This window comes from Gasterosteus aculeatus, chromosome Y, assembly GCF_964276395.1.
Source record: "Gasterosteus aculeatus chromosome Y, fGasAcu3.hap1.1, whole genome shotgun sequence".
NCBI lineage: Eukaryota > Metazoa > Chordata > Actinopteri > Perciformes > Gasterosteidae > Gasterosteus > Gasterosteus aculeatus.
In genome coordinates this window covers 633,157-646,802 of record NC_135709.1, presented here as the reverse complement: position 1 = coordinate 646,802, position 13,646 = coordinate 633,157, and the positions used below count along the sequence as shown (strand labels likewise).

The 13,646-nt window shown below is 44.2% G+C and overlaps 2 protein-coding genes and 1 long non-coding RNA gene across 6 annotated transcripts; 1 reads left to right on the top strand and 2 right to left on the bottom strand.

Moving 5' to 3' along the window:
- Positions 1 to 1,728: 1,728 nt before the first annotated feature.
- On the bottom strand, positions 1,729 to 2,316 carry LOC120812422 (histone H2A-like). The gene has a single exon (XM_040168349.2). The coding sequence runs from the start codon at positions 2,290 to 2,292 to the stop codon at positions 1,909 to 1,911; it is 384 nt and encodes a 127-aa protein (XP_040024283.1). The 5' UTR covers positions 2,293 to 2,316; the 3' UTR covers positions 1,729 to 1,908.
- A 726-nt stretch (positions 2,317 to 3,042) lies between these two features.
- On the top strand, positions 3,043 to 11,522 carry LOC120812421 (protein lin-54 homolog). Of its 4 annotated transcripts, none has more exons than XM_078097881.1 (12): positions 3,043 to 3,424; positions 4,093 to 4,342; positions 4,489 to 4,566; positions 4,886 to 4,949; positions 6,035 to 6,131; positions 6,329 to 6,357; positions 6,548 to 6,606; positions 7,754 to 7,825; positions 8,139 to 8,241; positions 10,399 to 10,521; positions 10,720 to 10,823; positions 10,987 to 11,522. In XM_078097881.1, the coding sequence occupies exons 2-12, from the start codon at positions 4,155 to 4,157 to the stop codon at positions 11,201 to 11,203; spliced, it is 1,134 nt and encodes a 377-aa protein (XP_077954007.1). In that variant the 5' UTR covers positions 3,043 to 3,424; positions 4,093 to 4,154; the 3' UTR covers positions 11,204 to 11,522. The 4 variants fall into 4 exon arrangements, with proteins under 4 accessions (XP_077954007.1, XP_077954006.1, XP_077954005.1 ...); XM_078097880.1 differs by having other exon boundaries at positions 3,130 to 3,424; positions 6,545 to 6,606; XM_078097879.1 differs by having other exon boundaries at positions 3,130 to 3,424; positions 6,035 to 6,143.
- Positions 10,943 to 13,562, bottom strand: LOC144391269 (uncharacterized). The gene is made up of 3 exons (XR_013455178.1): positions 13,481 to 13,562; positions 11,767 to 13,077; positions 10,943 to 11,199 (listed from the first exon to the last, which is right to left on the bottom strand). It is a non-coding gene; the product is annotated as an uncharacterized LOC144391269 (long non-coding RNA).
- Between the last annotated feature and the right edge of the window lie 84 nt (positions 13,563 to 13,646).

Here is a 13,646-nt window from a genome sequence, read left to right as displayed (position 1 = left end):
CATGTACAGTTTGTGTTCTTATGGCTAGACTCACTTTGTGATGTGACTTTAGAAGTTGGATGAGCGCAATTATCCTGATGACTGACGTCTAGAAGTTTAAATTAAGGTTTGAGTGCAGATTAGTTTGTGACATCAACCATCGGGTTAATATGGCTGGAGCCGAATTTGATTAAATAAAACCTCCCTGTCATCAAGTATTTGGATAAAAGCGTGATTATATAGGTTTTATATAATTTTTTCTGAAATCCTAAAAAACATTGTGAATGACGGCAATAATGAATTCAAGTAGCGCAATTTGGTTGTTTTATTATTTATTCATCAGGTTAAGTTGAATAGGACATTTGATGGACAAATATCCACTGTATTTTCACATTGATTACAAACACCGCAGCAGACAAATCAATGATTTAGTCTATAACCAAATACTGATCTAATAGTTATGTGGTCAGTTGATCCCAAATCATTAAAGTCTTTTGTACACACTTATCTTATAAAGCTGAGCTGAGATGAGCAAATTGTATAACTGGATCAAAAAAAAAAATCAACTTGTTCTAAATATTTCAAAAACTATGAGTATAATATTTGGTTCTCAGCATAGACTATCTGATAATCCGAAAATGAATATACAAGTAAATGGTCAAAATGTACAGCAGGTAAAAAAGGTGAAGCTTCTTGGACTTTGGCTGGATTCCACATTGTTATGGTCTGATCACATCAACATAGTGTTTGCTAAAATGAGTAGAACTGTAGCAGTAACGCTTAAATGTGCACAATTTCTAAATTCACGGTTGTTCAGTCGTGTTGTTTGTACATTGGCTTTGTGTCGTCTGGATTACTGTTCTGTTGTATGGTGTGCTGCAGCAAGCAGTCATTTAAAAAAAATTACAAGTGGCTCAAAATAAGGCTGCAAGACTGGTTCTTGGTTGTTCTTTGCGAACTAGTGTTGCAGAGATGCATGACCGTCTTGCTTGGCTGGTGGTCAAGCATAGACTATCTGCTAATATGTTAGTATGTTTTCATAAAAATAATTAACACCCAGATTCCTAAATTTCTTTATGACAATATAATTCACTATTTAGATATGCATTCACATTACATTAAGAGGGGCGAATAGTCATCAGATTTCTTTACCCCTACCTAAATCTGACTCTATGAAGAGGGCCGTGTTTTATAGGTCAATTGTGCTTTGGAACAATCTCCCAGTTGGGGTTCGTGAAATCAAGGGAAAAACTGGTTTTAAAAAAAAGATTAAGACTGCATTTGTTTTCAACATCATAACCTCGTCTGGAATGGTTGAGCGAGGTTGCATCATGTGTCCTGGTGTTTTGCATTATTATTTATTACTTTCAGTACTTTCAGAATTGTTACTTTTTCTTGCCTTTTGTGTTTTTATATATGATATATGTGAGTAATTGTGATTGTGATTACTGTTCTTTTATGTATTTTTTTTTCTTGGACCCCAGGAAGATTAGCTGTCGTCTCAGCGTCAGCTAATGGGGATCCTTTTAAATAAATAAACAAATAGAACATTTGATGGACTGGAATCAGTGAGACAGATTTAACAAATATCCACTGTATTTTTACATTGATTACACTGATATTTACTGAAATAGCAAAACATCAAAAAGGACAACAGGAAAAGTCGTAGGCACTGAGCCAGTGTTAAACACCGCATCAATGACTTCATCTATAACCAAATACTGATCTAATAGTTATCTGGTCAGTTGATCCCAAATCAGTTAATTACCCTCAAAGTGTTTTATACACAAACACTTATCAGAACAAATGCAAAGCACTAGAAAGGAGTTTGTTATTGTGCTTCATACTGAGACATGTGGACCGCAGCTCTTTTCGTGGGGTTGGCGGCTCTTAAAAGAGCCTTTGTGGTGCAGATGGAGGCCTCCGTCTCTACTTCTTGGCGGGCTTCTCGGTCTTCTTGGGCAGCAGCACCGCCTGGATGTTGGGCAGCACGCCGCCCTGAGCGATGGTCACTCCGCCCAGCAGCTTGTTGAGCTCCTCGTCGTTGCGGACAGCCAGCTGCAGGTGACGCGGGATGATGCGGGTCTTCTTGTTGTCGCGGGCGGCGTTTCCGGCCAGCTCCAGGATCTCGGCGGTCAGGTACTCCAGCACGGCCGCCAGGTAGACGGGGGCTCCTGCGCCCACACGCTGCGCGTAGTTCCCTTTGCGCAGATGCCTGTGGACGCGACCGACCGGGAACTGGAGCCCGGCTCGGGAGGAGCGGGTCTTGGCCTTCGCTCTGGCTTTGCCGCCGGTTTTGCCTCTGCCGCTCATCGTTAGACTGTGTGGAGGAAAGGAAGTGTCGATGGTCGCGTCCAACCCTCCTTTATATGTCCGCGGAGCGGGCGGGACGGTCCCTGACGCGCGCACCAACCAGAGAAGAGGCTCCAGGCGCGAGAGCAGAGGGCGGGACCTCTGAGATTTGGCGGAACGTTTGAAATCGTTTTCCACCAATGAGCTCCAGGAGGAGTCCTCCACCAATCAGGAGCCACGGTCTGATTAACTGAGGTTCAAGAGAATCAAAAATCTGTGGATGATTATCTGAGGTTAAGATGAATGATTATTATAACACATTCTTTAGATGTTATAAACTAGTCTTTAGAGGGCCATCATGGTTTATGGCCAAAAACGTCTGAATACATCAGTAAATTCAGTAAGTTCCCCATTACACGTATGTGTGCAATTCTAACATTAATATGTTTAAATAATTGTCTTCATACTTTGTTGAGCTGAGGGGATTTATTATTATTTTTTGAAGAGTAGACATGAGTATCATATGTAATATTTCATGCCAATGTACATGAGCATAGAGGAGGTCAACTCGAACTAGGATCAAGTGGAATTAGTGTGTTACCAATTTTGGATCTGGTTTAAAGACAGTTCAAAGATTGAGAAGAGGGGAATATCATGTCATTAATACTGATTTCATCTTTACTTTTCTTAAAAACTATACAGTAATATTTCATAGAAATGTGCATGAGCATAGAGGAGGTCCACACGAACTAGGATCAAGTGAAAGCCGAGTGTTACCATTTTTGGATCTGGTTTAAAGACAGTTCAAAGTTTGAGAAAAGACACTTTACAAATTAGTGCCTTTAGGGCTGTGAGCCCTTTTACCGTAAAAACCTTAAATAGAGTTTGAGTTCTTACGGTAAACACGTGCAGTGGTCGACGGGCGTAACCAACACGGCTCGGAGCGGAGACAGACGTCTCGGCGTGCGGAATTGGACGTGTGGCGTGACAAGAGGTCTAAATGCGCGACGGTCGCGCGCGCAACGCGTGACACGCGAGAGCGCTGCTGTATGGAACTGTGCACGTGCAACGAAGACTTGAAGGCACCACTTTCTGCTGCGCTTCAAAGCAGCAGTGACGGGGCTCACTCGCCCGCGAAGAGACGTCCGCTTAAGTAAGTGAGCAGCTTAAGCGTAAATGTTTAGGTGTTCAGACGTCTGACAGAATGTGTTACTGCTTCGTTCTGTTGTTTGTGCCAAAACCGCCGCAGCGTAACGGGAAGAGGATAAAGCGCAGACGTGAAGCTAGCGCTAGCTAGCGTTAGCCAGCGCGTCACCGGTTACCTGCGGGACGTTAGCGTCCACTTTAGCTAGCATATGCCGGCTAGGGCTAACAGCGTAAACCTTCCTACTGATAACTTACATGTGCTGCTGCTTGAATCGATTCAGTAACCCGCCAACATATAAACGTTAAGACTCCACAGCTGTAAAACATGTATTGTCGATGTATTGTTAGCCAACGGTCATTAATTAAGTACCGTTAAATGGCTACTGGCTACGGCTAGCTAACTAACGGCCGCCGCGAAGGCGACATGGAGACGCACGTCACCATGTTAGGAATAGAAGCACGTGGCTAAGTATTGTTGGTACACATATAACATTTTATATGTATATTCTGCATTAATAGGTTTGATTTTTTTTTTTTTGGGACAAAAAGGGATGTGTGGGATCTGAAATTAGAAGGTAATTTATGCTAACGTTAGGTTTCAATAATAAGGGCTATTGTGAGCGTTCCAACATGACAATGTAACACACTCTGGGATTTAATTATTTTCATGGAAAGGGAAGGAACTTCCCATTTAAAGTCAAGTGAAGACCACACATACCCTCCTGCGTGCTGACGGGATGGCAGGACTGGACTCCGCTCACAGCAAACCGGGTTCTTCGAATGCCTGCAGCCCCCCGGATGACCGCAGCGTCCCCGCGTGGACCGCATCCCCTTCAGATGCCGGCCTGCCTGAGGTCCTTTCTCCTCCTCCTCATCCTCACCAGGAGGCTGTCCAGCCAGGCGCCCTGGACTCCGGCACTTTAAGGTTCCTTATTAAAATGACCAAATGCCTCATCATATGCTCCAAAATGACTGCATTGTGTACAGCTTTGCATTCTTGTATAGTGTGAACACAAATGTAAACAGTGGATTTATTGTTTTTGTGGGTTAAGATTAAGGACTTAATTGCAGGTTCCACTGTCCCTATCAGCTGACCTACTCAGGATTCCTCCAGGAGCCACAACCCAGTCAGTATCACCTCCTCACTGCGTAAGTCAACATTTATTTTACAGTCCCGTTGGACTGATTTACTAACACCCAATGTTCGGTACCAACAACAGACATAATGTGACGATCTGCAGCTTGTCTGGGCTCCGGTGTCCTCTGGTGTTGGTGTAAATCAGCTGAAAGCATCATCAGAACTGCACTCTACTTTTCACTGGGATTCATTCACGGTCCCTTTTTTAATTTGGATAAACTTGAATGATACCAGTGTTACGTAGGGAGCAACAATGTTGAATGTGGTGACATGGAGGTGCCTGAGGATGTGGAGTGGTGAAGTGACTTCAGGCGGTCTTGGTGTTCTCAGCCCGGCGCCTGGTCCGTGGTTTCAGGAGGGAATGACTGAATTCACATCCCACGTCACGCAGCCCGTGAGTTCTACCATAAGCACACATTTTCATTCCAATCCATTTAAAAAATAATAGATGTTTAATTGAGTTAACCGGTTTTTAATAAAAAAATGCCGGCCTCCTAATAATAATGATAACTTTACTAATATAACACCTTTTACGAACAAAGTAGAACTTTTACAGACCAAGTCTGATGTCCTTTACTTTTTTTCCTCTTTTTAAAAACTCCTCACATCTCTTGTGACAACCATTGATCCCATTATCTTAAATATAATTGTGGGATTGGAATAGTTGGCAATATTTAGTTGGGAGAAGTTGCTTCTTGAACTATTCGACTGTGACGGCGGCGTGACTGTCTGCTTAGCGGGCGCCTGACTACGTATTTGGGACAAGAATCACAACCTTAAATTGCTTGGACAATACTCTTGATCAGCACTCTGCATTTGTTTATTGTTGTCGTTCATTTAAACCGCTTTAGAGAGAGAAAGTTTTTTCAATAATCCCGAAAAAAAATCTCTATTTTCTTTAAAAACGTCGATTTGGACACTGGCTCCACTCCTCAGTGGTTCTCCACCAGTATCTCCTCTTCTGTCAGCCGGCCAGGATCCTCCTCCTCCACCGAATGGACGCCGCTCTCAGTCCACAGAAGCACATTTGTTTCCTCTGTTTAGCTTCAGGATGATCTTCCTGCTGGCTGTATCTCCCCCTACCCTTTGTGCTCACGCCGTCCCGAGCAGTGCGAGAGAACTTCTAATAGTTCAATTCCTGAGTAACCTCATATCAAAATGGACATGACCTGTGCTTTTATAGTGACCGGATGCATAGATCCTTAAAATATGTCTAGGAAAGATGTCTAGGTTGTCATTATGAGCTGGGAGTAGACATGAAAATATGGAATACTTCTATCTATAAAAACATCAGAAATAAGTATATAATAATCAGACTTAAAGTACAAAACCCTGCTTTCCATTGAACACGACCAACAAACTGCACAGTGAATCAACAGAGAATCTTTGTTATTTCTGCCGGTTCATTATAGAAACAGGCATTGATTTCCAGATGAACTAAACGACTCCTGCCCTTCATGTCTCCTCACGTCCCTGCAGGGCTTCTGTGATGCTGCTGGGGATGGAGGGGGGCTGCTGCTTAACCCCTGCGAGCAAATGCCTGTATATCACACCCTGACCTCCACTCAAAGGAAAGGTGACGTAGAAGGTGTGCAATCATCAGCACAAGAACTGGATTGAACACTGTGAATCACCTCCCCTAAGCTCCGCCCCATCGGGCTTCATCCGCTCCACACGTGACACTTTTCAATTGTCTTTCCAGCAATAGAAGAAGCCGTCAGAGCTGTTGCTTCACCTCAAACAAAACAAAATCTTTTCTTTCTTCTTCACCAGATATGAGAGCGTTGGGGATTCCCAGCCAGGTAGGAAACCAAAGTTTGTTCCTTTTCATGTGTCAACTGTATTTGTGGTATATTCAGAGAGATAAAAGAATTCATTCATTTCTTTGAGCGTCAGCTCTCTCTCTCTCATACATATATTAAACATCACTGAGTGATTGATTCATGAATAACAAGCTGTTATTCACTCATGCAACTTCCCCACTACCAGCAGACGAGATGTTCCCTGTATGAGGAGAACCGAGATGAGCCGCCTCAAGCCCCTCCAGCACGGTAAGGAATCGCATAAACTAAAGTACAACAGACAACTGAGTCTCAAATTCATTATTTATTAATATATTCAAATTAAGTTCCATCTTTTCTCACTTGTTAAAAAACACACGTGCATTATTTTCTACTGTTGACCGACTATGAAACCCTCCAGTGTTGGCAGCTGCCTCTTTTTTGTTTTTGCTGATAAAATGACCGAAATTAAACATTATAAGACATTATGGAGAATTTGAAGTCCTTCCACTAAAAACTGCAGTTATTTAACTACTCTTAATTAATACTTGACTAACTAAACTGACATAATTGTTTGGATGTCTGTACCACGGTGATGAAACTGCTCTTGTTAAGCTTTTCAACGACATCCATTTAAACACACACAGTGGCAAAATTTCATGATTAGTATTACTAAATCTCAACGCGACATTTGACACAGTCAATCATGACATTATTACACAAAAATCTGGGTTTGAATCCTAATTGAAGTACCAAGAATACTTTGTGTCTGTAGCTACACGTGGTGTTCCTCAAGGTTCAATGCTGGAGCCCCTTCTGTTCAACGTCTGCATACTTCCAGTCGCTAACATTATAGAAATAAAAAAGTATGTATCTGTATATATCATAACTGCACACAAATCCATATTACTATATCGCCATATTATACAAGGGTTGAGTAAATGCATTCAACAAATAAACAATTGGATGTGCCACAACAATAGTTTTGGGGGCCAAGGCACAACAATTGAGTCTGCGCTCAATCGTATGTGTAAAAAACTGCAAACCAAGCCAGAAATCTAGCTGTAGTTATGGATTCAAAAAACAATCAAAACGGTCCTATAAAATAATTACAAACTAATCCTATTATCATTTGAACAATATATAAAGGATTAGAGGTGGAACAGACTCCCAGAAACTTATAAAATAAGACCGAAGAAGAAGAAGTTTCCTGGTGCTGTTAATTAAACCAGTTTCAACAAGCTGCAATTCATAAACAGAAGTGCAGCTTTTATTGTACTTTAAGCTTGTTTATTAATTAAATTAAATGGATTTAATGTATGTTTACAGCTTTTAAGTGTCCTTTTGCCTCATGTTGTAATGATTTTATGTGGAGCACTATGAATTTCCTTGATATTCTTTTCTTTTGTCCCTGCAGAAGCGCTGGCACTTTGTGTGAGATCAAATCCAGGAAACCCTGCCACTGCACCCGATCCCAGTGCCTCAAACTGTGAGTAGACTCTCCTCATACCACCATGCATTGTAAGGATTTGCAACCTTTTTAGCCACTAATGTGTGCTGGTTTAGCAATAAAACGTGCCTGATATTTTATATTAAGGAAAATGAGTGCAGAGAGGCTGTTGCCACGTGTGATTTATGCATATCAGGTGAACAGGGTTCACTTTCGTTTTTTTGTCTTTGTCAATGCTTTGTTACATGGAGACATGCAATTAGGTGAAGTAGATTAACTGTCTCTGACTCGACACACACACACACGCTATCTCATGTAGTTCAGCATGTGTGTTTCTCTTGATCTCTTTCAGATACTGCGAGTGTTTCTCCAATGGAGTGATGTGCAGAAACTGTGACTGCTCCAACTGCCACAACGATGCAGAGCATGAAGCGAAGCGCCTCCAGGCGATTATGGTTGGGGATGCTTCCTTGTTCACGTTTGCGTATTAAGTTTAGCAAATGGATCAGTGTGTCAGTTCACTGAAGGGCTTCAACGGAAGCTGTAAGAATAAATGAACCCCCTAACGAAACAAAACAACCCAGTGGAAAACCCCGTACATAGGATGACCGATCACAACGCTGGAAACCAAGGGTTGATTAAGACCCTCTTTATTACTGAGATTTGTGAAGTCACTTAATCCTACGCAGAGTCTGACATAAGCCGTGCCCGACGACTGGTGGCCCACCAGATATCTCTCATGAGAAAAATGTCGTCTAAATAAGGTCAAATATAGGTTTTCATATAACTGTGACATTGTAGCGGCAGAATTACACTGTCATGTCTTCTCGGCCACCTGCTGGTTAAAGTGAAGGTGGATCTCAGCAGAGTTCAGTAAAGGTGGACCAGCTGAAAATGCTGTGTGACTTTTGCCAACTGGGCAGGCCGTGCACAGACAGACCCCCAACGGTGCCCAAGCACCGGCCCCTTTGCCCTGGACGGGCAAACCTTCAACACGCTCCGGTGCTTCAAAGCCTCGTCCAGCTGTTATCTGACATGTGTGATGTTAAATGAAGAGAGAGAGAGATGCAGACAGGCAGATCATTTAATGGCAGTTTTACTGTTCTACAAATTACACGAGGTCCCTACTATTGTTTAATTATTGAAATGAAAGGTAGTTCTTAACTTGGTGACAGTCTGGTATAGTATTAGTTTTATGCTGCTAATGCTTCAACCGTAAAATAAAACGGTAAACATCTTCCAAGAGATGGCTCCAAGGAGCTCCTATAAATCTCCTTCAATTTATTCAGAGCGGAGTTGCAATAACTTTTAAGTTAGAATATTTTTTGATTATTTAACATATTATTTGGTTATACAATATGGCCTCTTTTATTTATTCAATTTGGTAATTTGAGTTAGTTTGTTTGGATAAACGCGTTAATTAAATTACATGTAATGTATAAGCTGAAAATATTCTACTTGTTTTTTTATTTATTTATCATTATTATTTTTATTATATATTATATTTATTATTATTATTTCGTGAAATCGTTTTGGCGATGGGGGCCCGTTTGGTTTGGTTTGAGCACCCCCCCCCCCCCCCCAAAATGTCTGTGCACGTTCCTGCAACTGGGGACGTAAAAAGCCGTTCATACGAGGAAATAACTAGTGATACTTTTTTATTTTCATTACCCAACAAGCATCAGATTTGAAGACCAACGGAAACGGTGACGGTTGCTGATCCGTGTGTGCAGCGCGTGGCGACGCGGCGGCTGCATCCATGGAGTCTAACAGCTGTTTGATCTGCTTCCTCAGCGCAGCTGCTGGAGACGTCTCGCTCGCCGCGCTGCCTCTCTTTGCTTTTTCCTTCCCGTGTGAGGACAGCGAGTCGACTCGCACTGAGCACAACAACAACAACATGACGAAACACGGCCGTCGGCTAATGCAGCCGCACCAGAGGTCCATTAACGCTTCACTAGAACGTAATTGCACTTATTCAGTCTGAGTAAAACCTGTACTGGTCTATTTTAGTAGATTCAGCATTTGAGCCAAATCAGGGCTTTTTAACAAATAGTTACCCCATGAACATGTCTACGGGGTTTTTACATAGACGGCCTGTTTGTTTGTTTGGAGATTCTCACGGTATTCAACCTTTATGTCTTTATGAAGCTCCTTCTATACAGAGCTTGTATAAAGGCAATGAAGTAGTCCGTGACGATGAGGAACGAGTCTACAGAGGATTAAAAGGCCCTCTGGCCTTGCAGAGTCTTGTTCTTTGCGTTGTGTTGCGTTCAGAAGCCTAAACATCAGGATTGTGTCTCCATCAGCATCATGTTTCAGCCACGTCGCTGAGCTCAATGGACCACGTTTTATATCAGTTTGTATTCTGTCGCTCTGACGTGCGCCAGATGTCCTTTCAATCATTTCCTCCTCAGCGACATCAGAACCAAACAGAAATCCCCCTTTTGGACGATGCAGACTGAAAGCATTTGGTTTGAGCCTCATCCCGCTTCAGGCACTGCTTACGTCTCGTGGCCGAGCGTTGGAACGCTAAACGCTCTCCCTTTTGTTGCCTGCATGACGTTTGACGTGTGCGTGGTTGGATCCTCGTTACCGCCGCTGTCCTCGTGCAGTCGTGTTTAGGTCGTAACCCGGATGCCTTCAGGTCGAAGACGACCGGCGGGATGAAAGCAGGAGACAAAGGCTGCTGCTGCAAACGCTCCGGCTGCCTCAAGAACTACTGCGAGTGCTACGAGGTGTTCACACACACACACAACCCTAAAATAGAACGTCATTCGACATTCTCATCAATTTCATTTCTGTTTCATACTTCCCGGTTGTTCAGTTGCAGCAAACAAAAAGACACTTGATCGTATTCACACATGAACGGTCAAAAGAAACTGAATGGATGACGTAGTGATGAGTGAGTCGTGCGGTTGTGTGTTCGCGCGCAGGCCAACATCATGTGCACCTCCAGCTGCAAGTGTCTCGGCTGCAGAAACTACGAGGAGGCGTCCGACGTGGCGCCCCGAGAGAAGAACGCCGACGTCGGCAGCAAGTGAGTCCGGCAGCTTCTCAAACTGGTGTCAAAGACAATATAACAATTCAAGCACCGGATGTATCTCTGTTAAACGCTTTAGCGCAGAAATCGTCTTCCTCTCAAAGCAAACGAATCACCTGCTCTGCAGCAGCAGCGGTGACCTCTTTGTATGTCGCCGCAGGAGGGGGCTCGCCCGTCCCGCGTGTGCGCTCAGATCGCCTGAGTCGGTGATCACTGCGGCCGTGGTGGAGGCCGTGTGCGGCTGCCTGCTGGCCAGGGCTGAGGAGGCGGAGGGCGAGGCCCGGGGCGGCGTGCAGGGCGAGCTGCGGGTGCTGGAGGAGTTCGGACACTGTCTCGCACAGATCGTCCAGGCCGCGTTTAAGAGCGACGAGCACTAAAGAGCAAAGACACAACAGCTTTAGAATATTCACTTTATTCGTTTAATATTTAATATGTTTAATATTTTTACACTGTTCTGAGAAATGTCAAATTTTCATATTGATGTTCTCCTGATGGAGGCAATGTCTGATCTATGTTTTTCTCCACTTTAAGTCTCTGGAGTGTGAACAATATGTAGTAATAATTCTGCTTACAGTTTGAATTTTCAGATTTTGTTTGTCTTGTTGTTAAGTTATATTTTGTGTACTTTAAAATGCTTCGTGCTGTTTGGGAGATCGTATCTGCTGAGAAAAACAATAAACTCTTTATTTTCCCTAATGTTGATGTATGCTGTCTTGAATATACTGCAATCTGGAAACTAACCGTCACAACCGATGTTTTTATTAGTGTGTAATCGTTCGATGGCTTAAAATGAGTTGTTAAAATCTAGATTTTGTAGAAGAGTCGTCCACTAAACAGCAGTTTGCAGGTTTCATCCCCAGACTGCTGGACACCGAACCCCAAATTGCTCCTGAAGGTGGTGCCATCTGCGTTTGAATGGAAGTGTGTATTATTTTCAAACCTGTTGCTTATCAAGTCTAAACGTTCGACCGCTCTCTTGGATCACACCCCGAATCTGGGAGATCCAGGAGCGTATCCCTCCCAATCAACCAGGTACTGTCAACCCCGTCCCCTGGGCCTGACGTCCACACGGGGTGATCATCGATGAGCTGGGGGGGTGGAGGGAGGACGGCCGGAGGTCACTGGTGGAGACAGGCTTAAGGAGGGAAACATGGAATGTATCTGCGGACAGAGGAAGGGTTCATTATTCTGGAAAGGACCCACATAACGGGACGCCAGCTTCCGTGACTCCGTTTGAAGTGTAAGGTCCCGCAAAGAAAACCACAGCTTCTGCCCGACCTCCTCATCCTCGGGCAGGGGAGCGATGTCGGTCTGCCGGCCGCTGTTGTTGTTTTCGGCGGCGCGAGTGAGTGCCGCCTTCACATTCCTCCAAACCTCCCGAACCCTCCGGAGATGCTCGTCCACCGAAGAAACTGCCACCTCCTCCTCCTTGGGCTGGGAACGCCGGGGGTCGGAAACCGTAACAAGCCACGAATGGGGACGTACCTGTAGCGGAGCACGAGAGGGAGTTGTGTGCGTACTCGATCCAGGGCAGGAAGGAGCTCCAGGAGACCGGGGGACGATCCTGAGGAGATCCTGATTAGCCCGATCTGTCTGGGGATGAGAGCCAGAGGAGAGACTGGCTGCTGCGCCTTACAGAAAGCGCTCCACACACGGGACGCAAACAGCGGTCCGCGATCTGACACGATATCTATAGGAATCCCGTGGAGCTTAAACACATGATTGGTCAGAAGGTCAGCAGTTTCCAAGACAGAGGGTCATTTGGGGAGGGGAACATAGTGCACAGGCTTGGAGAAACGATCAATGATGGTGAGTATGACTGTGTTACCTTCGGATGGGGGTAACCCGGTGGCGAAATCCACGGCAACATGTGACCAAGGACGGCTGGGGACGGGTAAAGGACGCAGCAGACCAGCAGGAGGCCGATGGTGAAGCTTTGCTCCTGGCACAGACCGAGTAGGCAGCCACAAACTTCCTTTGCCATCCCCGGCCACCAGAAGCGATGGCGGAGTCAATTTAGACGAATGTCCCCACTGAAGGACCTGTGACCGGACTGCAGGAGGGACGAACAAACGAGCAGGAGGACCACCGGCAGGATCCGGAACGTCCTTCTGGGCCTCCTTAACCACCGACTCGATCTCCCACTGTTCCGTTTTCTCCCCACGGAAAGGGCAACCCGGCACACATAGGACTTTACTCAAGATTCCTCATTTGTTTGTTTATTTCTTAAAAGGGGAACCAGGTAAAAAACCTGGAATAATAAGAAACGCAATACTTCAATTTCCATGTGCACACCACAACCAACACAGCTCCCCAGTTCTTTATCTTAATAACATTATTCAAAAATACAAATAAACATTATTAATATACTATAATCCACCATCATCAGTTTCGTTATTTGCATGTACACATTCAATCATTATGCACCACATTCACAATGCATGCAGTCTTTTCTTAGCAGGAAACTACAATTCCCAAAATGCCCCACGGCAAACCAGGAAGTACCCACGTCACACAGCAGTCTGGCTTATATGTTTAAAGTATGAAACACAAAGAAAGTAAACACAGCAGCAACACATTTAAGGTGACATCAGACAACATGAAGCGTACATTATAAAGGAGACAAGACAACATTGAAAATCAAGAGAGCTTACCAAGTGGCTGCACACCGGGTTGGAAGTCGTTACCAACTAAGTGAATCGCGCTTCCCTTTCACTCAGTAAACACTGGTCACGTGACCTCACAGCACACTCCTCTCTTAAAGGGACACTACACTATTGCGCTGCTACCTCAAAGTTTCTCCATATAATACTGGCATTT